Genomic DNA, 22597 nt, shown 5'->3' with positions numbered 1-22597 from the left:
ACTGTATTTTGGTGGTTACATCAGCATCTTTGTTGTCTAACCACACTCTGACTGGCATTAACTGAACAAAAGAGATGCTCCACTTACAATGTTGTAAACCAGTGTTACCTCAAAAAAAAAAGTCACAAAAATAAAAAAGAAAGGTTCTGTAAGTGTTACCAATCTTCTCATTTTCCCTTTCCTCCCTCCCTACTTCCTCCCTACTTTTCTTCCTCCCTCTTTCACTCTATAGTTCTGGATGAACAAAGCCGGCAGACAATATCGGTTAAGAACTTTACTTCAACTTTTTTCCTGGAAGATGACTCAGAAGATATCAACCAGACAAGCCCAAGACACCGTAAGACTCTTTCTCTCCTTCTTTTATTCTAGTTTTCATCACTGTCTTCTAGTTCCAGAAAATAAAGACATATCCATGCATCTTCCTTTACCCATAATCCTACTCTGCTGTAACTGTCCCTCCCTCTTTCTTAGAACTCTCAACCTCTAAAATCTCATGCCAATGTCTGGAAGTAATGGCCCCATTAGGTACTTTGAAAAGACTGCCCTGTTGAAACCTAACATGTGAAGCTGTTTTCACTGTCAGCAAGCAAACAGCCCAGCCTTAATATTTCCTCAGTGGAAGTCCTTGTCCATCCAAGATGATTCCTCTTTGGAATGAGAACCCTGAATGTCAGCTAGAAAAAACTCATTGAGTTTCACTCTACTCCCACAAAGAAAACAGAGGGAAACACAAGTAGAGGGATAGGACTTTCTTGTTTGCTTCTCACACCAAGATGCCACATTTGTGTTCAGGTTCTCATCGTGGAACTTTGTCTTCTATATCTTCTCTCAAAAACGAAGACCTAGATAACCTCAATTTGGAGCACTTACACTTTAAACCTGAAACTATGTAAGTATTTAGCCCTATCATCTTTTTATGACTTCTTACTTTCTTTATTTAAGAGGATAATCTAAGGATACTCAAAGTCAAATGTTGACTCTAATTACTAGTTGTGACCTTATACAAGTAATTCAACCAATCTGAGCCTCAGTATCCTCATCTATAAAGCAGAGATAATTGTAGAACTTGTCACATAGGCCTGTTGCATTTATTGAATTTAGGTATGTACAATACTTGCATTGAGCAGTGCTTGGCATCAACCATTAAGTACTTTGTTATTTCAAAGGACTTATTTTTCCACTGTTGCCTTTTAACTGCAAATGATTGGAGGTGCTATAAAAAATAAATGGGCATTTAGGGGACTAAGTAAAAAACTAAAGACACCTGCCTCACTAACCCTATCTCTTTAGAATATTCCCAGCAGCTATGTTTAGCCACATTCACTCATTTTGAGTTCTTTAAGAAGATCAGTTCCAATTTCACTTAGAGAAACCCAAATATCTGGACTATGGGTGAAGGAAAGAAATCTTGTGTGAAAGATGTAGGGTCGGTTTAGTAATAAATAAAAAAAATCTAGGATTGAGTAGCTAAACTATGTATTTTCAGTTTCTCAGAAGGCACAGCTAGCAATTATTTAACTTTGCTGTAGCTTTCCATTTATTTCTATCTCCTACCCCTCCTTCTCGCCACTTCACAATGAACTTAAGCTCGTATCTGAGCACTCTGGGTCCTCACATCAAAGCTAATGAATTTTGATCAATGGAGAGCTGGCAAATATTTAACAACCAGCACTGTGGGGGTGGGGGGGACTGATTTATTCCTGATTTAATAGGGATGTTAAATCCTCCCACCATGGTCTATTTCAAGCTGCTGATACAATGCCACTGAGTGTGGAGTTGGGAAGTGATAGGCATAAAGAGTTATGGACATAAACAGTTTACATGAGCCAGTATGAACTGGCTCTAGCACACCACTGGCTTTGATATGGATACCTGCGATGAATGCAGAAGAATTATTAATCTTAACTTTTTGGGGGTATACACACACATATCCTTGTTTATCAGTCTTTTCTCCCAAATGTGTGGTCACTTTGATGTGAAAATGCTACAAAGGAGCTCAGACATCTCTGAAAACAATAGTGTGGAATTTATTCACATCATCTATCTTTATATGAGATAACATTTCTTTATGCAAATAAGTCAGTAATAAGTCAATGATTCTATTCCCTTTTATTATGTATAGAAAATATTGGCCACTAATATCTGAGGGTCTCCAAAGATGACTCATTATTATGAGGCCCCATCCCACCACTACTCACAATTGGTTGGGTGCCCTTTTCTGTAACTTACAAGCTAATTGTTAACACTACGGTATATGTACATGTGCCTCCAAGAACATTATGGCTTAGGCCCAATGTGGAGACATTTCCTCAGTGATTTCAATCATGCAGGTGAAGTCTGCCGCCCAATGACAGCAGTTCTTCCCTGCACCAACCTCTTTCCTCTTCCCTTTGGTTAATTTCAGACGCTTCAAAGAAAGGTGTGTTATGAACAACTATTTTGGAATTGGACTGGATGCTAAAATTTCTCTGGAGTTCAACACCAGAAGAGATGAACACCCAGGGCAATACAAGTAAGGAAAAGAAACTCCCTTGCCTACATTCAAACACAATCGCAATACACACATGTTCCAATATCCCCTGCCTCTCAGGCAAACAACAGAAAGAAAGAGGTCCTTTGGATGTAAGATACAACAGACCTAAGGTCAGGCTAGTGATACAGCTTTCCCCAAATAGTGACCTCGTATGTAATGACACTGCACTGGCATCCTGAAATTAGAGCTGCTTTCAAAGTCCAGATCTGCAGATTAGTTTTGTGTAAACAAAACTAACTGTGTTACTATTATTAAGAACAGATCACATTGACTCAGTTCAGCAAACTGCCTACCTTTGTTCTATTGGTGAGTGCTTGATCCACTCCTCGTAGTGTTTTCCGGCCTGTTTTTTTGCTTGGAAAGATTTCTGAGCATCAGAGATCTCCCTACTGGTTCTGGTGTTCCTAACCTGGCTTCCCTGGACCCATTGATTTTACCCCATACAGGACTGGTCTACTTAATATATTTTTGTGCTTTTCTACTACACCCTCAGGAAGCTTTACAGATCTTGTGGTAAATTAAAACTACAAGTAAAATAAGCACATATACCCCTACCACCATCCCTGCCACCAGAACGTGTTTCTCGTAGCAGGCCTGGACTGAGGAAAAAGTACTTTATCAAATATGTGTTTTAAAGATGTTATCCACCAGTCTGTTACTTGTCCTCACATTCCCTTACTAGTATCTTTTGAAATACAAGATTTAAATTTGATGAGATCCAACAGATCGATTTTTGTTCTTTTATGGACCAAGCTTTTGGTGCCATATCTAAAAAAATCTTTACCCAACTAGTGGCCTAGAAAATTTGTTCCTGTTTCCTTCTAAATGTTTTGTTGTTTTAGCTCTCACTTTTCAGTCTATCATTTACTTTGAGTTAATTTTTGTGAATGGTGTGAGGTAAGAGTCTAAGTTCATATTTCTGGATGTGGATATCCAATTTCACAGCAGCAATTTTTTTTAATTGAGGTAACATTGGTTTACAATACTACATGATTCAGAGGCATATGATCACGTCTTCAGACATATGTTACCACACCACACCCACCACCAAGGTACCCATAGTCCTCCACCATGGTCCACTGTACCCCTTCCATAACCTACTTTTACCCTTCCTTCTTCCCCTCAGGTAGCCTCAATTCTAGATTCATAATTCTGGCGGGTTTTTTTTTTTTGGTTTTTGTTTGTTTGTTTCATTATTTCTGACCCTTAGTTTTGTTTCTCTAAATTCCACATATAAGTGAAGCCATCTGGTATTTATCTTTCTCTTTCTCACTTATTTTGCTTAGCATTATCTCCTTCAGGTACATCCATGTTGCTACAAATGGTAGGAGTTCATCTGTATTTATAGCTGAGTAGTTTCCCATTGTGTGTATGTGTGTCTGTGTGTGTGTAGACATACACACACCACCTCTTCTCAGTCCTCTGTCACTGGCACTCAGACTGTTTCCATAATTTGACTATTGTAAATAGTGCTGCACTGAACACAGGTGTTCATATTAGTGTTTTTGTATTCTTTGAATAGATATCTGGGAGTGGAATTGCTGGATCATATGGTGGGTCTATTTTTTAAATTTCGAGAAACCTCCATACTATTTTCCAGATGGAAAACACCAACTGCTTACAAGGTTTCTTTTTCTATCCTCACCAACATTTGTTGGCTTCTTGATATGGGCCATTCTTATAGGTGTGAGGTGGTATCTCATTGTAGTTTTGAATTGCATTTCCCTGATGATAAGTGATGATGAGCATTTTTCACCTGTTGTGGTCATCTGGATGTCTTCTTTGAAAAAGTGTCTACTTTGCTCTTATGCCCATTTTTTTGATTGGGCCATTTGTTTTCTTTTTGTGGACTTGTATGAGTTATTTGTAGATCTCAGTTTTTAGCCCCTTTTCAGATCTATGATGTGTAAATATTTTCTCCCATTCAGATAGTGTCGTCTTGTTTAGTGATAGTTTCATTTGCTATGTAGAAGCTTTTTAGTTTGATGAAGTCCCATTTGTTTATATTGCCATTGGAGACAAATCCACAGAGACATAGTGAAACCAATGTCACTGATTATTTTACCTGTTTTTTTTTTTTTTACACCGGAATATGATTATATTTCAATACACAACTTCAGTACAACAAAAAAATAAAACACAGTAAAATAAGGTAAAAAAAAAACATGGTATTCATTTGCAATGCATGACAAATTATTAATATACTTAGCCATAAATGTACTCTTAGAAACAAGTAAGAGAGAGACCAATATTCTAATCGAAATGAAAACACAGATGAAAATGAAATAACACTAAAGACTACTAAGTATGAAAGGTATATGAAGATGACTTAACAATAACAAAAAAGAAATTTCCTTGTAATTCACATTGCCTAAGATTAAAAACACTGATATTTGTACAGTTTTAGAAAACATAAGGAAATATGTAGTTTTGAATAAAAATATAAAGATTGTATATTCATATTCCAAAATTCCCACTCAATTATAATTATTTCAATACTTTAGCAGGGCAACTTCAAAATAATTGATAAGCATGTTCACTTCATAAAGTATCTGTAGCTAATATATGATATCAAAATCAAATTGGTAATCAGTTTTTTTCTCTATGTGCTTTATGGTTTCGGGTTTTATTTATTTATTTATTTATTTTTATATAGAAGCATGTTTTCTTTCTTTCTTTCTTTATTTGTTTGTTTTTGTTTATACATGCACTGGGTACAGTCAGAAGCGCGGGAGGGTGAGAGAATTCACCAGAGCCAGAGCGGAGAGCAGAGCAGGCAGAAGGACCGAAGTACACTGCTGAGGGGAGCAGCAGGCGGCAGGAGAGGTCTGCGCGCCATGTGGGACCCTCCTCCGGTGGCCGGGGAGCAGCCGGGGATTGAACCTGCGCCGCAGAGGCCGCGGGCAGCTTCGCAACCCAGCGCTCAACCGCTGCGCCACCGGGGAGGCCCTGGTTTCGGGTTTTATAGCTAAGTCTTTAATCCATTTTGAGTTATTTTTTGTGTGTGGTGTGAGATAGTGGCCTAGTTTCATTTTTTTTTTTTTTTTGCATGTAGCTGTCTAGTTTTCCCAGCACCATTTGCTAAAGAGAATTTCCTTTCTGTGATGTATACCGTATCTTCTTTGTTGTACATTAACTGTTCATTGGCTTTTCATTATGTTCTAATATTCTGTGTTTATTTTTACTCCAACACCATACTGTTTCAATAACTGTAGCTTTTTGGTGTAGTTTGAAGTCTGGGAGTGTGATACTACCCTTCTTTTTTTGTCAGGATTTGTATGGCTATTCAGGCTTTTCTTGTGGTTCCATGAGTTTCAGTAATGTTTGTTCTATTTCTTTGAATCTGTATATTTGTATCTATAAATTGCTTTAGGTAAGGTGACCATTTTAACAATATCGATTCTTCCAAACCATGAACAGGTAATATCTTTCCATTTCTTTGTATCTTCTTCTATTTCTTTTAACAATGTCTTATAGTTTTCATTGTATGGGTGCTTTACCTCCTTTATTAAGTTTACTCCATGGTATTTCTTTTTTTAAAAAAGATTTATTTATTTTATACAAGAACTGGGGTACAGGTCAGAAGTGCGGGGGGGTGAGAGAATTCACCAGAGCCAGAGTGGGGAACAGAACAGGCAGACAGACCAAAGACACTGCTGAGGGGAGCAGCGGGCGAGGCAGGAGTAGTCTGCTGTGCCATATGGGGTTCTCCCTGGCCGGCGGGGAATTGAACCAGTGCTGCAGAGGCAGCAGACAGCTTTGCAGAGTGGCGCTCAGCTGCTGCACCACCAGGGAGGCCCTCCATGGTATTTAATTCTTTTTGATGTGATTGTAAATGCAATTGTTTCCCGATTTATTTCTCATCTAGTTTGTTGTTTCCCTATAGAAATGCAACTGATTTTTGTAAATCAATCTTGTAACCTACCACTTTACTGTGCTGATTCATTGTTTCTAATAGTTTTTTTTTTTTTTTCTATTGGACTCTTTTGGGTAGTCTATGTATATTATCATGTCATCTGTAAATAGTGATAGTTTTACTTCTTCTTACCCAGTTTAGACCCCTTTTTTGTCTTTCTCTCACCTTATTGAATAATAGTGGTGAAGTGGATATTCTCATACCAGATCTTAGAGGAAAAGTTTTCAACTTTTTACTATTGAGCCTGATATTAGCTGTGGGTTTATCATATATGGCCTTTATTATTTGAGATATGTTCTGTTTTATCACCATTTTTGGAGGATTTTTATCATAAATGATTGTTGAGTCTTATCAAATGCTTTCTCTGCATCAATAGATATTATCATATCATTCTTATCTTTCCTTATGTTGATGTGGTGAATTGCATTTATTGATTTTCAGATGTTGAACTACCCTTACTGAGGCATTTTTAAAAACTACCCATTCCCTTATGTTGGCACCCTTGTGGAAAATCAATTGACCATAAATGTGAGGGTTTTTTCCTAGAATGTTATTTCTTTTCTATTGATCTATACGTCTAGCCGTTGCCAGTACCACAATGTCTTGATAACTGTAGCTTTATAGCAAGTTTTGAACCTGGGAGATGAAAGTTCTCCAACTTTGTTCTTTTTCAGTATTGTTTTGGTTGTTCTAGGGTTTTACATTCTCATATAACTAAATTCCTATTTTTACAGGTAAAGACATGACAGTGCCCAGAGAACTTATGATTTCAAACACACTTCAAATCATTTTGTCCTAGTCTTCTTATAGTTCAAAACTCATGTCCTGTGGTGGCTCATTTCTATAGCTCTACTTTAAGAGTTTGTAGTGATAGGAAACCATATCTAGTCTTTCTAGTGATTGTAAGCCATCTGCCTGTTTTCTTTTTTTAAAGATTTATTTATTTATTTATACAAGCACTGGGTATAGTCAGAAGCGCGGGAGGGTGAGAGAATTCACCAGAGCCAGAGTGGGAAACAGAACAGGCAGACTGACAAAACACACTGCTGAGGGGAGCAGCAGGCATGGCAGGAGAGGTCTGCTCACCATGTGGGACCCTCTCTGGTGGCCGGGGATTGATCGGGCACTGCAGAGGCTGCGGGCAGCTTCACAGCCCAGCCTTCAAACGCTGCGCCACCAGGTGAGGCCCCATCTGCCTATTTATATCAGATACCTGAATTCATCAAGACCATGCCCTTTTCCATATCTACCCCCAAGTATTCTTATATCCCTGCCTGTCCCACATTTTCTTCATGGCTCTCCCACTGAAATTTACCTAATAAACTCAGCTCCGTTCTATTGGATTAAGTGTTTGATAAGCAGATTTTGAAAGACCCCTCCATTTTGCCAGAAAAGTTATATTTCAAAGAAATTACAGATTAAGAGTAACATGTTTCAAGTAAAATTAATTCCAAGCAGTTGAAATCTTGTGCTTCAGGAGTAGTACTTCATAGCTTTTTACGAACATTGCTTTCTGAATATAACCTGTTTCTTTTTTTAATTAATTATTTATTTATATTTTACATCATTGTTCTTTTTTTCTTTTTCTTTTTTTTTTTACAATGGTTGCTTTCTTTTTTCAGGTGTAGTCCCCATAGAATTTCCACCACCAATTCACCCGTGCATCAGTGCACCACAACTGTAGTCCATTGTGCTCTTCCCACCCTTGTTCTGATCCCTCTCCCTCCCCCTCCCCTGTAGAATGTCTCTGATTTACAGATGTCTGTTTATTATTGTTTTGTTTTGTTGTGTTTTTATTGTTATTATTATTCTTTTCCTTGATCCCTTGTACTGTTCCCCCATATTCCTTCTATAAGTGAAACCATCTGATATTTTTCTTTTTCTTTCTGGCATATTTCACTGATCATAATCTCCTCTAGCTCCATCCATGTTGCTGCGAATGGCATTAGTTTATCTTTTGACTGTTTAATAGTACTCCATTGTGTATGTATGCTACATCTTCTTGATCCAGTCATCTATTTGGGGGCATTTGGGTTGATTCCAAGTCTTACCAATTATAACTAGTGCTGCAATAAACATAGGAGTGCAGGTATCCTTTTGAATTAATGTTTTTGTGTCCTTTGGGAATTCACATGGAGTCACAAAAAAACCTCAAATAGCCAAAGCTCTCCTGACTAAAACAAAGGAGAATGGTCGTATCACACTCCCAGAATTCAAAGCCATAATAATTAAAACAGTCTGGTACTTGAACAAAAATAGACACACAGAACAATGGAACCAAAAAGAAAGCCCAGAAATAAAGCCACACATATCTGGACAACTAATCTTTAATAAAGGAGCAAAGAATTTGCAGTGAAACAAGGACAGTATATTCAATAAATGGTGCTGGGAAAACAGGACCACGATAAGCAAAAGAATGAAACTAGACCACTACCTCACAACATGCACATAAATCAACTCAAAATGGAAAAACAACTGAACATAAGCCCTGAAACCATAAAATATATAGAAGAAAATATAGGCAAAACACTACAAGGCATACATCTCAGTAACATCTTTAAAGACTCATCCCCCAAAGCAAAGAAAGTGAAGGAAAAAGTAAACAGCTGGGATTACATCCAACTGCTTCTTCCAAGTCTGAACCAATAGCAGCAGCCAGAAAAAGTGGCAAATTTACCTACCAATAGGATATTGATGCTTCAAGGAACCCAGACACCCATTTCAGCAGTTGTTTGCGTGGGAGATATTAGTCACATCCTAGCATTCCTTCTCCTGTCCAGTTACCACTCAATATGATTCCTCTCTACAAGAAGACACTTGTGGAATAAGACATTGTCCCACTGTGCTTTTCCTCATCTATTTATCTTTATCTTATTCACCCTCTGACTACCTTTCCTTATCTTTATCTCTCTGTAGTAGTCGTCTTAAGAACAAGATGTGGTATGGCCTTCTGGGAAGCAAGGAACTTTTGCAGCGCTCTTACAGGAAACTGGAAGAAAGAGTGCACCTGGAGGTTAGTAGAAAAGAGGGCAGTCCTTCCTGGGTGTAGAGAAAGGAAATTTCATGACCTTGGAAATCAGTTTTCCTTTACCTTTAACTCTCATTTCACTCCAGTTCATTGGAGGAAAGTATGGAAATAGATCTCAATTTTATAGATAAGTAAATGATAGGATGAAGACAAGACACAGCCCTTCCCCATCTCTTTAACTATCTCTTCATACTGATATCTGCAGAGCCAGCCAATGAGAGATACTATTTTCTTTCAGTGTGATGGAGAAGCCATATCCTTGCCCAACCTGCAAGGTATTGTAGTGCTCAACATTACCAGTTATGCTGGCGGAGTCAACTTCTGGGGAAGCAGCTCAGCAACCACGGTGAGTCTAGAACAAGGAACAGGGAGGAAGAAAGGAATGACCCTCTCTAAAGTCTCTTAGAAAGGAGAGCTGGATGGACTGGAGTGGGAAGTAGACATGGGGTAAGAGGAAGTGAGTTGTATAATTGGCAGTTGTATAATCTGTCTTTTAGACAGTTACCATCCCAAAGCATAAGAATCATCTAAACATCAGGATTAGATCAATTCTTAGGTGTTGTCTGGGCTTTGAATTTACCATGCCTCAGGCCTGACATATCTTTAAAAAGTTACTTAGACCATGTTTGTTTGTTTGTTTGTTTGTTTTTCCCTCCAGGGAGATATGTTAATAAAATATCCTGAGAAAATGGCCATGACCGTTTCCTCTGAACTTACCCTAAAAGGCGATGAGGCTAATGTGGCTATGAGGTCTGGCTGTGCAGATTTTTTTTAAAGATTTATTTATTTATTTTTATACAAGAACCAGGGTATAGGCCAGATGTGCAGGAGAGTAAGAGGATTCACCAGAGACAGAGCGGAGAACACAACAGGCAGACTGACGAAATACACTGCTGAGGGAGCAGTGGGCATGGCAAGAGAGGTCTGCTGCGCCATGTGGGACTCTCGCTGGCCAGCCGGCCGGGTTCAAACCAATGCTGCAGAGGCTGCAGACAGCTTCACAGTGCGGCACTCAACCACCTGTGCCACCAGGGGAGGCCCTGGCCTTTCGGATTTTTGATGGTAGATTAAACAGTGAGAGAACCAGCTAAAATGTGGATGTCAAAAGGGATTAAGAGAAGAGTTGTGATCTCAGTGCCCATTTCCCAAATCGGCTCCTGACTTCCCTTTTCCCCTCTTAATATGTAGTTTGTCTACTCTTTATGAGCTAGAAAGTCTCACCAGGAGCCTTTAAAGCATACCGGCTTGTGATAGACAAGGTGTGGTTACTCACAGGCGGAACATATGACAGTTTTTCCTTCATCAGGAATATGAGGCTCCTGCAATAGATGATGGGAAGCTGGAGGTGGTGGCGATCTTTGGCTCAGTGCAGATGGCAATGTCCCGTATCATCAACTTACATCATCATCGCATTGCCCAGGTAGGTGGACTGGGTGGGCATCAGAAAGAGGCTGAGCTCTGTGGCAGGATTACCCCAGGTTGTGGAGTAATCCCATTAATCAAGAGTGCCAGGATGGAGAGAGAAGGTTATCTGGTGGGCCGCAAGGTGCTAACTAAGGTTGGAGACAGAGGTGGCAGAGACCATAGGAGACAAATGTTTCCCCCCTGGGATAATTTGACTTACATCCTTGCCAGTCCAGCTTCAGATACATATTAAAGGCATGCCTATGGGATTATCAAATTGGTGTGCTGTAGTTACCTCATTTCTCTCCCCCATTCTCCCTGTTCTCTGGCAGTGCCGTGAGGTAACAATAAGCATTGATGGTGAAGACGGTATCCCAGTGCAGGTGGATGGGGAGGCCTGGATTCAGCAACCAGGCCTTATCAAGATTAAGTACAAGAACGCTGCCCAGATGTTGACAAGAGATCGGGTAAGGAGAGGCTCATCTAGGGCTCCTGCATAGCTGTCACTGGAGCACTGAATACTTTCCAGTCAAGTAGAATTCCTCAAAGGGAGGTCTGTAAGCTATTTACATCAGCATCCCCTGGGGCACTTGTTAGAAATGCACATTCCTGGCCCCACACCAGACTCACTTAACAGATAGGGATAGGTACTTGCCAGGAACTTGCATTTGTAAACAAGCTCCCTGAGACATTTTGATACATAATGACATTTGCAAACCACTGTCCAAGAAAGTAGAAAAGGAGATCTCTGCTATGGCTTTGGACAAAGTTGTCCTCCCTCCACTGCACAGAGAACTATAGCCCTCTGATGTCTCTGGTGGTGATAGAGAAATTTGCTCCTTCAACAAGACATTCTTCATTGGACATGCTCTCTAGGTTCTTCTAAGTTTCCTTAAAATTCACAAACATCACCACCTTCAGCTAAACCATTTAAACCTGGTAAGGAGCATATTGGTCAGATGTTTACAGCTTGGAAACTTTCTTCCAAGTCTCTCTAGCCTTTGGACAGTCCATCAAAACAATAATTGAGAGGGAAGAGGAAGTTCAGTTTATAAAGTGCCTCCCTTGTGCCGGGCACTTTATATGTATTGTCTCCAGTAGGTCCTCCCAACAATCCTATGAGTTAGATACACTTATTCCTATTTTACAGGTGTGGAAAATGAGGACCAGAAAGGTTGTACGATTTGGTAAAGGTCATACAACTAATAAATGACAGAAGCACAAGTCAAAATTAAATTGTGTCTGGCTCCAAAAGTCCATAACAATATATTGCCCAGATTTGCCAAATGAGAACATGAAAGGTGCTCTACTGTCTTATTGATCAGGATGTCCCCATGTAAGAGTTTCTGGAAGACAAAGCTCTGTCTGATTCAAGCATGTTGTCCCAAGACTCAACTTAGAAACAACAACAAATTAAAAGTTCCATGGGATAAAAGGATGGATAAACATGTAGATGGGTATATGGGGGACTAGATGGGGCCTTCGTTCCCCTTTACCTACTGAGCCCACAAATAACAAAATCTTAGACTCACAAACAGACCTGTCGCATACCCTCTTAGCTACAGCAGTCATTAGGATCTGCCACTGTCTTCATCTCCAGGACTTTGAGAACTCAATGAAAACGTGGGAGTGCAAGCACAGTGAAATTCAAGCTGCCTCTCAACCCCAGCTGGACTCCCAGGAATCTCAGGATAGCCTCTCAGATGAGGAATATGCTCAGATGCAGCACTTAGCTCAGCTTGCAGAAAACCTCATCAGCAGGTAAGTGAACTAGGCCAATGAGCTAGGATGGCTATCCCAAGAAGGATAGGAAGAAGTGAGTGTGTGTTTGTTGGCTGCTGGGAGCCTCAGAAAGGAGTCTTGCCCAGATCTGAAAACTGACAAGAGACCCTAACAATTCGGCAGGAAATCATCTTTGTGCCCAGCAATATGCCAAATTGGACTAATGAGGCCCAGGGATGATCTCTGATCTTCTGCTGCAGCAGACCCAGCAGGACTATGAATATTTATCCTTACTCTTAAATGCAGGAATCACCTATACTCCTGCATTCTGGTCCTCTGCTCTTCTAAAGCACCCAGTATCTAGAAAGGATGGACAAAAGTGTATACCTAGAGAAGCGTAGAAACATTTTCTCGCCTAGATGGCTACTGAGGATGAGTAGAAATCACAGGAGGGAGTAAAGAGTCCAATTTTGGCACCCAGGGCTTTCTTTTCTACCCTCACTCCAACCCTTACCAGCACTCCAAGCCAGAAGTCCATCAGAGAACAGACCCCGCTCTCTTTCCTTACTTTATTACAGACTTTCTGACCTGAGCAAGGTCCACCAGCATGTGTCTGTCCTCATGGATTCTGTGAATGCCAGTGCTAACATCCTGAATGACACATTTTACAGTCAAGACAATGAGGCAGGCGCAGCTTCCTGCACTCCCATTGAGGTAAGGGGGATGGGACGGATGAAGGGAAGGAGTCAGACCACATAGGAAAGGAGATGAAAGAGGAGGAACGGGAGCCGGACGCGTGTTAAAGCAACTGGGCAAATGATACTGCAGAAAAAACAAGTCAAGTTTGCCTTGACTTGTTACAGGTCCAGGGTGGCTATTGGGGAAATCCTGCAGCAGATGTCATCAGCTCTGAGCTGGCCCTCTTCCCTGAGAGCCATTTGGTGCACTGGCTCAGGGGAAAAGTGGCCAATGAATGGAGGGAAACCTGGCCTTGACTCTTCCTCAGGTGGATCCTGTATAACTTGACAAGGTAGCGCCTGCCATTGGAACCTGAGCTCCAGGCTGCCTTGGCTTCTCTTTTGAGGGAAAGTTCCAGATTAGGATACTTAATGACAAATGTGCCATTCTGTAATTTAAGCACTGCCAGAAGATTTAGTCTTTTTTTTTAAATTCTTTTTTTTTAAGATTTATTTATTTATACAAGAACTGAGGCCAGATGTGCGGGAGGGTGAAAGGATTCACCAGAGACAGAGCGGGGAACAGAACAGGCAGACTGATGAAATACACTGCTGAGGGGAGCAGCAGGCGAGACAGGAGAGGTCTGCTTGCCATGTGGGTATCTCCATGGCCGGCGGGGATCAAACCAGCACTGCAGAGGCTGCGGACAGCTTCACAGCACTGCTTTCAACCGCCTGCGCCACCAGTAACTTTAGTGCAGGCAAATGATACAAAAGGGCCACATAGAGGGTCAGGGCCTCCTAAAATGTGGGTTAACTATTCCCTCAGGGCTAGTTCTTAGTAGGAGGAGGACTTAGAGTTCAAAGGCTAGACTTCAAGAAGAGAGATGGCTGGGCCTGCCAGGGAAAGGTGATTTTAGCCTGGTGGCCACAAGGGGCCACAGATTTACTTTCTGATTTGCATATTTCCTATCTCCCTATACCCACAGCACTCAATCAGTGATGCCAAATGCCAGGTTGTGCTGGGCCACTTCCTAGGACACACCAGTACAGCTATCCCAGTAGTTGGGAGTTGGCATCAGTTCTGATTGATTGGTGCCCATGCGATTGTAGTTGTGCTGTATTTTGAAGATTACTTTTTCACTTCCAACCATATCCTACTGGCCTGCTCCTACCTTCCCATGGAGAACCCAGCTGCATGCTCACTAACCAAAAACTCCTCTCCTTTGTCCTTTTCCTTCCTTTCTTCTCTCAGACTCTAAGCAGAAATGATGCGGTAGATGTTACATTTAGTCTTAAAGGGCTCTACGATGACACCAAAGCTTTCCTGGATGAAAAGTTGGTGAGTGGATGGGGCTGAAAAAAGGGAGGGCAAAGTAGCCCATCTGAAGATGGTCACAGTCTGTCCCTGGTTGTAGGGCCCTGGAGGACAAGCGGGAATATTTTGGTGCTTACCTGGCAGCCTTGTGTGTCATCCTCACCCAGGCTTGTCATTGATTGTAACATTTCATAGGTTATGCTAATCCATAGGGACCACCATATGCTTGAAAGAAAATATATCCCTCTTCTCTGGAAAGTGACTGCTGGGTTCAGAGCAGGCCAGCCAGAAACAGGGCATTCTCGTCAGAGCTGACACTGCTTCAGAAGAAAGGGCTGAGCTCTTTTGACCTGCTCTGTATATCCCAAGTTTCCAAACACCTCTGTCATGTGGGGGAAGGGAGTTTGGAGTAGTGAGGAAAGTTTGGGTGATCCTGGGTTCAAATCCCAAATCTGCTACTCACTAGCTTTATTTCTTTCATAAAGCTGCTATAACAAAGTACTAAAGGCTGGATAATGTAAAACATAAATTTATTATCTTACAATTCCTTAGGTTTAGAACCTGAAATCAGGGGTCGTCAGGGCCCCAGTCCCTCTGAAATCTGTATGGGAGTCCGTCCTTGCCTCCTCTAGCTTCTGGTGACTTGCTGCCAATCTTTGGTATCCCTTGGCTTCTAGATGCAATACTCCAATCTCCTGTCTTCACACAGTCTTCTCCCTGTGTCTGTCTTCACATGGTCATCTTTTTATAAGGATACCAGGCCTGGATCAGGGACCTCCCCGCTCCCATATGACCTCATCTTAAGAACTAATTGCATCTGCAATGGCCCTATTTCAAAATAAGTTCACATTCTGCGGTATTAATTATTAGGACTTCAACATATCTTTTTGGGGGGGGTGGGGGATGAGGGGGAACACAATTCATCCCATAACACAAGCTGTGTAGAGTAAGTTTGCCTCTTTGGGTGTTAGTTTCCCTGTCTACAAAATAGGAATTATAATCTCTACCACTCCTGGTTGTGAGGATTAAATGAACTATTGCAGCTTCAGTGCCTGGCTGTGCCTGGCACATTGTAGCAGCCTGGTGACAGCTAGATGTCATTAGTGTCAGGAGAAACAGGGTTAGGCTACATTTCTGAGCTAGAAGAACAGTTGCAAGTTTCTCATAATGCAAAGCCCTAAGGCACATTTGGTGAGTGTGCTCTGAGGGGGTCAAATGATCGTGACCACCCCCTTTGGGGCTGGCTGCTGATGTCCTGAGGCAAGCGCTGTGTTTGCTTCTGCAATTAAGGTTTATTTGAAGAGGGGCTTCTGAACTGATATTGCAAGTAATGCATCCACTTCCCTTTTTCCATTTGCATATCTAATAATTGGCCCACTGCACAGGTGGCTAAGGCGATCAGGCCAGACTATCCCAGGATCCAAACCCCAGGCTACAGTCTCTGAGTGTCAGTCAACAGCAACATAATTTATTGATCATATGTATGTATATGTAGATATTGCAGCTCAGCGGCCCTGCCAGTTTGGAAAGCAGAAAATATGGAGCTTATTCTCTCATCCACACTCAGGCTTTCTTGAGGCTCATGGCAGAAAAATTGGTTCATGCCAGCCAACAACCCAAACTGAACACATACCATACCTCAGAGAGGACCTGGTAAGGAAGCACACGCACATACACACATTCCAGCCAGGCCAAAGGGCAAAGCAGGGAATTAAAAGTGACTGTGTGTTCAGAAAGACTACATCAGTGTGCCAAGAAAACAAGGCTTCTTATTTCATTTGGGTATTATTACTCTTCCCTTTGAAGAAGGACAGCGTAAGGAGCTCAGTGTTGGCAGAGAGATGTAGCTTTATGAGGAAGTGAATCCCACCCAGGAATTCCCACTTCTCTTATTTGGCGACCTCGCTGATGCCGTGGTTCGTGATGCGCTGGGACGGGAACCAGGAAATAAAGAACAGACCCATTGAAATCGATAGAATCGACATGCATAGTTGCCTCAGCGAGAACTGGAAGGTCCTCATTAGCATTAAAAGGACCAGAGAATAGAGCCTGAGACCCAAGCCCACCCATCTACCATTTGCCAGAGAGTGAGTCTCTAGGCGCCATGTCGGAAGCCCGTTTAGTCCTCTCACCCAAACTCAGGCTTTCATGACTAGCAATCATTTTCCAGGGCCCCAGATTCCTCTTTCCTCTCTCGTCTTGAGTTTAACAACCAAGTCCCTTTCGAGCATTTGAGGGAGTGGGGGGAAAGGGATATACTTGAGCATTGCTGGTAAATATGAGCTCCCTGTAGCGTCCCCTCTGACCTTGAAGTGATAGCCACTTTTACCTGACACCCCTTCTGTCCCATCTCACCAGCACATGTACACACCTATTCTGTGTGCTGCACAGTGCTTGGCCTACAGTATATGCTCAGAAATTGGTAGCTGTTCTTTAGGGAGATACTTAGATGTCTCCAGGAACTGACAGTCAAGTGTAGAACCCTTGTTTCAGACCCTAAACTGTAAGGGTATAACTGGTCAACGTGACTCTGCTTTCTAAACTGTAAGCATGTCCCGTGTCCAGGAAAACTCCCCATCTAGCTGTTTCCTCTTTCACTTTATTGAGAAATAAAAGCTGGCTACACTCCAGTGATGCCAAGGCCCAAAGTGATACAAGTTGTCTCCCTGTGGCCTCATGGCCACTAGCAGGGACCTGGAAATAAGGTAGAGGGCAGGAGTCGATGAAAGGAGGATGCTGGATTGTGAACATGTTGTTTCCTGTCTTCACCAGCTGAGAAATACTGAGGATGAGACCGCACTGCAAACTGCCTTGGATGCCATGAATAAGGAGTTTGAAAAGTTATCTGAGATTGACTGGATGAACTTTATCCTTGCTCCAGAGGTATGTGGCCTGGAGACCAGGGAATGAAAGGGAAGTGGGGCTCTTCTTTGGTGCCCTACCCTCTGGGGGGGCAGGGCACGGTGGCTGCTGTACAGCGGAAGTCTAGAAGTGACCTATAGCTTGAGTTTAATGGAGGCTCCTCCCCCATCTCCTAGTCACACATAGACAGGACAGGGCAAAGAGCACATTGAAAACTTAGAAAAATACCTAGAAAGAAGGATTGCTCTGTGGTAGGAGATGATTGGGAAAGAAAAAGTAAGATTGTCTTTTCTGTGCATTCACTTGGCCATGTATCTCCTTCCCCGCTCAGTACCTGAGGACAGGACTGAATCTCATCTGGCACACACCGTTACAGCTGTGTCAGTTGTCTACATGCAATATCTGTTCTAAATGGTTGCTACCCAGGCCACACTGATGGTTCAGTCTTCCAAATATCACCTCTCTGTGCTGTTTCCGGTCCCTCCCCCTCTGGGAGGACAGTAGACCCTAAGCGCGCCTTCCTCCAGCAGCTGTGTGGCTGCAAAAAGCAAGCATGGCCAGAGTGACTACAACATAGATGTAGGGATGCGGCTGCTTTTGGGCAACTCTTGAGTGCTTTTCTAAGATTGAAAAATAGTTTTATTTCATAAATCTAATGACCCAAAGATGTCCACACATCACTAGGTACTGACTCCCTTAGTGGTCCAATAGGTTCTTCTTCAAATTTTTCTACCATGGAGCTGCTTGTTTCAACCTGTAGGAATCCCTGAGTCCCATACTCAACATACACATTGCCTGCTTCCATACACCTACTATGTTACTGTGCATGTGAGTACGCCGTGCAGGCATGCTTGGACTAGCACGGCAATCAGGCTACCATTTAAGAGGAGAAAATCCATATATAAATTGAGGTCTCAAAGGATTTAATAACTTTTTCATGTGCTTTTGCTAATGACTTTGCTGCTTTTGATCAGTAGCTGTCTGGGGAAGGAAAACATGCTGTTTTCCTTGTAACACTCTCTTCTATTATTACTCAGTTAAACTGTCTCTCACCAGGCTCCTGAGCTAAGCATGGGCTAGATATTGAGAAAAATGAGACAAACATTCCATGCTCTGAGGTCTCAGTATGTAAGTCTGCCTGGCCTGGGGCATAATTCTTTTCTGAGCTTTGGTACTTCCATAAAGATGAAAAAAAATGAGGTTCTAAAGAAGGGCCGAGCAAATCAAAAGAAAGCCAGGAGGATGTTGCTCATTCACTGGACACCAAACTTGCTCACCTGAAGGCCACGGAAGATTCGGATGTGGGGGAAAACAGGATGAGAGTTCCTTATTGGGCTTTCCAAAGCTTTGCTGAGGGGGAAGATTCTGTCCCTTGTTTTGTGTGTTTCCAAAAGGTAATTCTGAAAGCCAGGAACATAACCTAGAGGAGAGGGGGTAAATGGGAGTCAGAGGAGGAAGATAGGTTTATGCCCTTTCCCTAATGAAGGGGTCACAGGGGCCAGAGGTATAAATAATCTTGAAGAAGTTCCCAAAGTTTCTTGGACTATGTTTCACAGGAATTTCTGGCAACAAAGTTAACCTCAGAAATATGTTTTGCTGAGACTAAAACAAGCACACTTGAGCAAGAGAGAGAGAGGCCTGAGAGGCTGATCTGGAGTTAAAGAGCCTGCATGATGTGTACAGCGGAAAATCCCTATTCACAACTAAAAGCTATGTGTAGAGAACCCTCTTTGCGTTCATACAGAGACACCACTGGGGCCTTGGAGAAGGTTCTTCTTTATGTGAAGATATTTGGCCAATGGAGTGAGTTGAGGCTCACCAAACTGTATGCCTGATAGAAAGGGCGCTCTTTCTAACTTGTGCAAAGACGCCATATGAGCTAGCAGTGGCCCCAGCAATCCCAACCTTCTAATACCCAGCTGGAAGACCTCAGGAGAAATATTTTACCTCTCTGTGTCTCTGCTTCCTCACTTCTAAAATAGGGATGATAATAGTCACATAGCAAAGTGCCTGGGACAGAGGGGGATCTTGGTGACGACAGCTGCATTCCTGGGGCATGGGCTAGTGAGCAGTGCTTCTCTCGCTCCTGGATAGATTGCAGATGTGCCTGCTTTCAAGCTGCCATTCTTACTTACCACCTTTTCAGGTTGCTAATAATTGTTTCTGAATGTTAGGCACCTAACATTTTAACCCTGTTCTCGCTGCGGTTTTCCAGGGAAAGTCTCCAGACACGGACAGTAGAAGCCTCAGATTAAAAATTAAGTTCCCCAAATTGGGGAAGAAGAAACTAGATGGGGAAGACAAGCCCAAATCAGGCAAAGGAGTCCAGAGTTTGATTGGTAAGTCTCCCCCAACTGGTGTAGGGTTCACGAAGCCAGCAGCCTGGCTACTTCCCCAAAACCTAAAAATAACATTGGAAATGTTCACAGGTGTGGTGGTGATGGAGGAGGAGACCCGCCAGGAGCCCACCTCGGGCAATGGTCCAAGTGGTCTTTTGGGCCAGGTGTGTTAGAAAGTGATAGGGACATGGACAGGAGGATACCTGAGGAGGAGCCTTGCTGTGTGCGATCCGTGATGCAGACAGCTGAAGAGAAAACTGAGAAGAGGCGGTCACTTTTCTGCTTGACTCATTCCTGTCCTCAGTTGATAAAGTTTCGCAAAATTGTCATATTTAGATCTCTCTTCCAGCTCTTAGACCTGCTCCAGAAAGCAGTGTGATTTGAGATGGTTTGGGACTGTCAATTCTGGGCACCTATATGGTCAGGAACAGGCTTTGTGATAAAAACTTTTATCCCAGATCGGTTAGAGCAAATTCGTGGAAATGCAAAGTCTCTGTTTCATTATTTGAATGTCAGTTCCATCCCTTCTTCATAATTGAATTTGAACATATTACTGATATATCAGTGGGGCTCAAAAGAAGTTTCTCTTAGAGTTTTCAGTTATGCCAATTCTGATATTTATGGTCTCACTTAAATTTTGGGCCTAGACAGTCTGGAAGCTGGAGAGATACAGGGACAGTGGACATGATGGGAGAGGGATGGAGAGGGGCAATTTGTTTTGGTCTCAAGGAACTGAGAGCTTATATAGATGCCAAGGATCTCCTGTGTGTTCTCAGGTTTGATCAAAGTGGTTTGATTGCCCAAGACTCTGTGAGTTGGGTGGCCATGGTGTTTAAAAAGAGTCTTCCGTAAGACTCTGAAGGGGTCAGTAGCAGCTCCAGGACTCTGAGAACCCATCTCAGGCTCTGAGAACCCATCTCATTTGCATTTAGCTCAACTTGGTGCTAGCTTGCTTCCTTGGCTGCTTCAGAGACAGTAGGTACAACAGGAACCAACCAACCTATCAACTGGCAGACTCTGCTCTTGAGAGCCCATGCATTTAGGCATCCCGCAATGTGCTAACCTTACTACTTCTCTCCTTGTGTTTTTTTCTCTGAAGGAAATTTGTGGCATCGTAGAAGTCGTGAAGACAAAGAAAAAGATGATGATCCTCCAACATCATCAAGATCTCAACTGTAGTCTTGAAAACTGGAAGGAGAACTCACAACATTTAGCATTCTACTACAAACCTCAATACAGGCTAGACTAAATTGTTCCAGAACAAACATGAGCACCACCAAGAAAAACCCTCCAGTTCTTTATACTAATACATTTTTCCTGGACTCAATCAGGTCTTCTTAGAGGATTGCATTTTCTCATTGGCCAAAGATTCTTGTTCTGAGTTGTCTTGTTCATTTCTCCTCTTTGTGCCTCTGGAGCAACTTCAGTATTTAATTGGGATATGCTCTTATGAATGGCCTGTGTTCTACAAAAGATTCAAGGGAATTCAAGTTCATCTCTTCAGGGAGTTTGGAAATGGTTTTCTCTGACTGGCAGAGAAACTGTTGATGCTAGGGAATGAGTGAAAAATATTCTCAGGGAGATGAGGAGAGGGGTGAGGACAGCCAGGCTCGGTCGTTTCTCCCCCAATCCCAGCCAGTTGCAACTTCAGGATGTCTCTTCTAGCTGAATTATGAAGACGAGAACTAGGCCTGGGGGGCTTGTCCACTCACCTATTACAATGACTGTGTGAGGTCTCTGTTGTGGACACAGTGACTGCTTTCTCTTGCTGCAAACCTTTTGTGTTTTTCCATGTGTACATGTATGTCTTTACACATGTCCAGGTGCTCGGGTGGCTGGGTGAGCTAATTCACTAGAACTCACCCCTACGGCAACCACATAGGCCCCTTCATACTACCTTGACACTAGCCTGCTTGCCTCATGGAGTGTTTGCCTGCATTCTCACTGGATATTTTAATGGTGTCACCACTGTGCTGCAGTATAGATTATGTATAGAGACATAAAGATGTGTGTGTATATATTATATATGTATACGTATATATATATATATATGTATATATGGAACTGAAAAGACAACTCGACCTCTAAGTGACCCTATAATTTATTGTGCTAATCCAGGAATCCCTCCCCACCCAGATCTTGTCCCCCATCCCTACTACCCAACACACACACATACACCTCTACCAACTGCCCTAGTTCTTGGTGGAGCTTCTAATCTTTTGGTGCATTTTCAGTGTCTTAGAAGTAGCTGGACTCTACCTATACCCAGCTTACTCTGACACCCCCTTAAAATTCTGAGCCAGCCCATAGAAAGGTGAATAAAAACACCAATGCCCTGGAGAAGGGGGCTAAGCTGGCATGCTGCCATTTTTGCTCTGTCTGTCCTGAATTTTACATCAGCAACTGCCCTAACCTGTGCTGTCCCCTCCTCCCAGTGAAAAACCACGTGGAGCGTCGAGCTCTGTGTCTTAGATACCTAAGCTAGGGACTGCCTGTCAACCAAGTCATAGCCTAGGCCCTTCCCCACAAGCTCCATCTTGGCCTGCATCTTCTGAATAGGCAGTTGGGTCAGTTCCCAGGTCACCTTCGAATCTCTATCTTGTCCCTTCCTCTAGAGTACGGAGGGGCAAAGTGACCAGAACATGAGCCTGGGAAAATCTAACAGCTTCTGCTTCTCCCATGGTTCTTCTTCCAAAATTCTCATGAAAATCAACTAGTCTAAAATTGCTCCAAATACCAATCCCCATTTTTAAAATAATTGCTCCCAGTCAAATTGAAACAAATTCCAGTTTCCAGAG

The 22597-nt window shown here is 42.4% G+C and overlaps 1 protein-coding gene across 1 annotated transcript in view; it reads left to right on the top strand.

Annotated features, from left to right (window-relative positions):
* The window catches only part of DGKK (diacylglycerol kinase kappa), a gene marked incomplete at both ends in the record, with an annotated part of 170847 nt that extends 149799 nt beyond the window's left edge, over positions 1 to 21048 (top strand). The window contains 14 exons of the mRNA XM_084258914.1: positions 233 to 337; positions 793 to 889; positions 2405 to 2512; positions 9366 to 9462; positions 9716 to 9823; positions 10784 to 10897; positions 11214 to 11348; positions 12482 to 12642; positions 13182 to 13317; positions 14536 to 14622; positions 17371 to 17481; positions 19676 to 19799; positions 19890 to 19963; positions 20899 to 21048. Of these exons, the coding sequence (XP_084115040.1) occupies positions 233 to 337; positions 793 to 889; positions 2405 to 2512; positions 9366 to 9462; positions 9716 to 9823; positions 10784 to 10897; positions 11214 to 11348; positions 12482 to 12642; positions 13182 to 13317; positions 14536 to 14622; positions 17371 to 17481; positions 19676 to 19799; positions 19890 to 19963; positions 20899 to 21048 (1607 nt within the window). The remainder of the gene's footprint in view (positions 1 to 232; positions 338 to 792; positions 890 to 2404; positions 2513 to 9365; positions 9463 to 9715; positions 9824 to 10783; positions 10898 to 11213; positions 11349 to 12481; positions 12643 to 13181; positions 13318 to 14535; positions 14623 to 17370; positions 17482 to 19675; positions 19800 to 19889; positions 19964 to 20898) is intronic.
* Positions 21049 to 22597: the final 1549 nt, after the last annotated feature.

Source organism: Talpa europaea (assembly GCF_964194135.1).
Source record: "Talpa europaea genome assembly, chromosome: X".
NCBI classification, from domain to species: Eukaryota; Metazoa; Chordata; class Mammalia; order Eulipotyphla; family Talpidae; genus Talpa; species Talpa europaea.
Note: the sequence above shows the minus strand (reverse complement) of the source record. Positions and strands in the feature narration are given on the sequence as shown.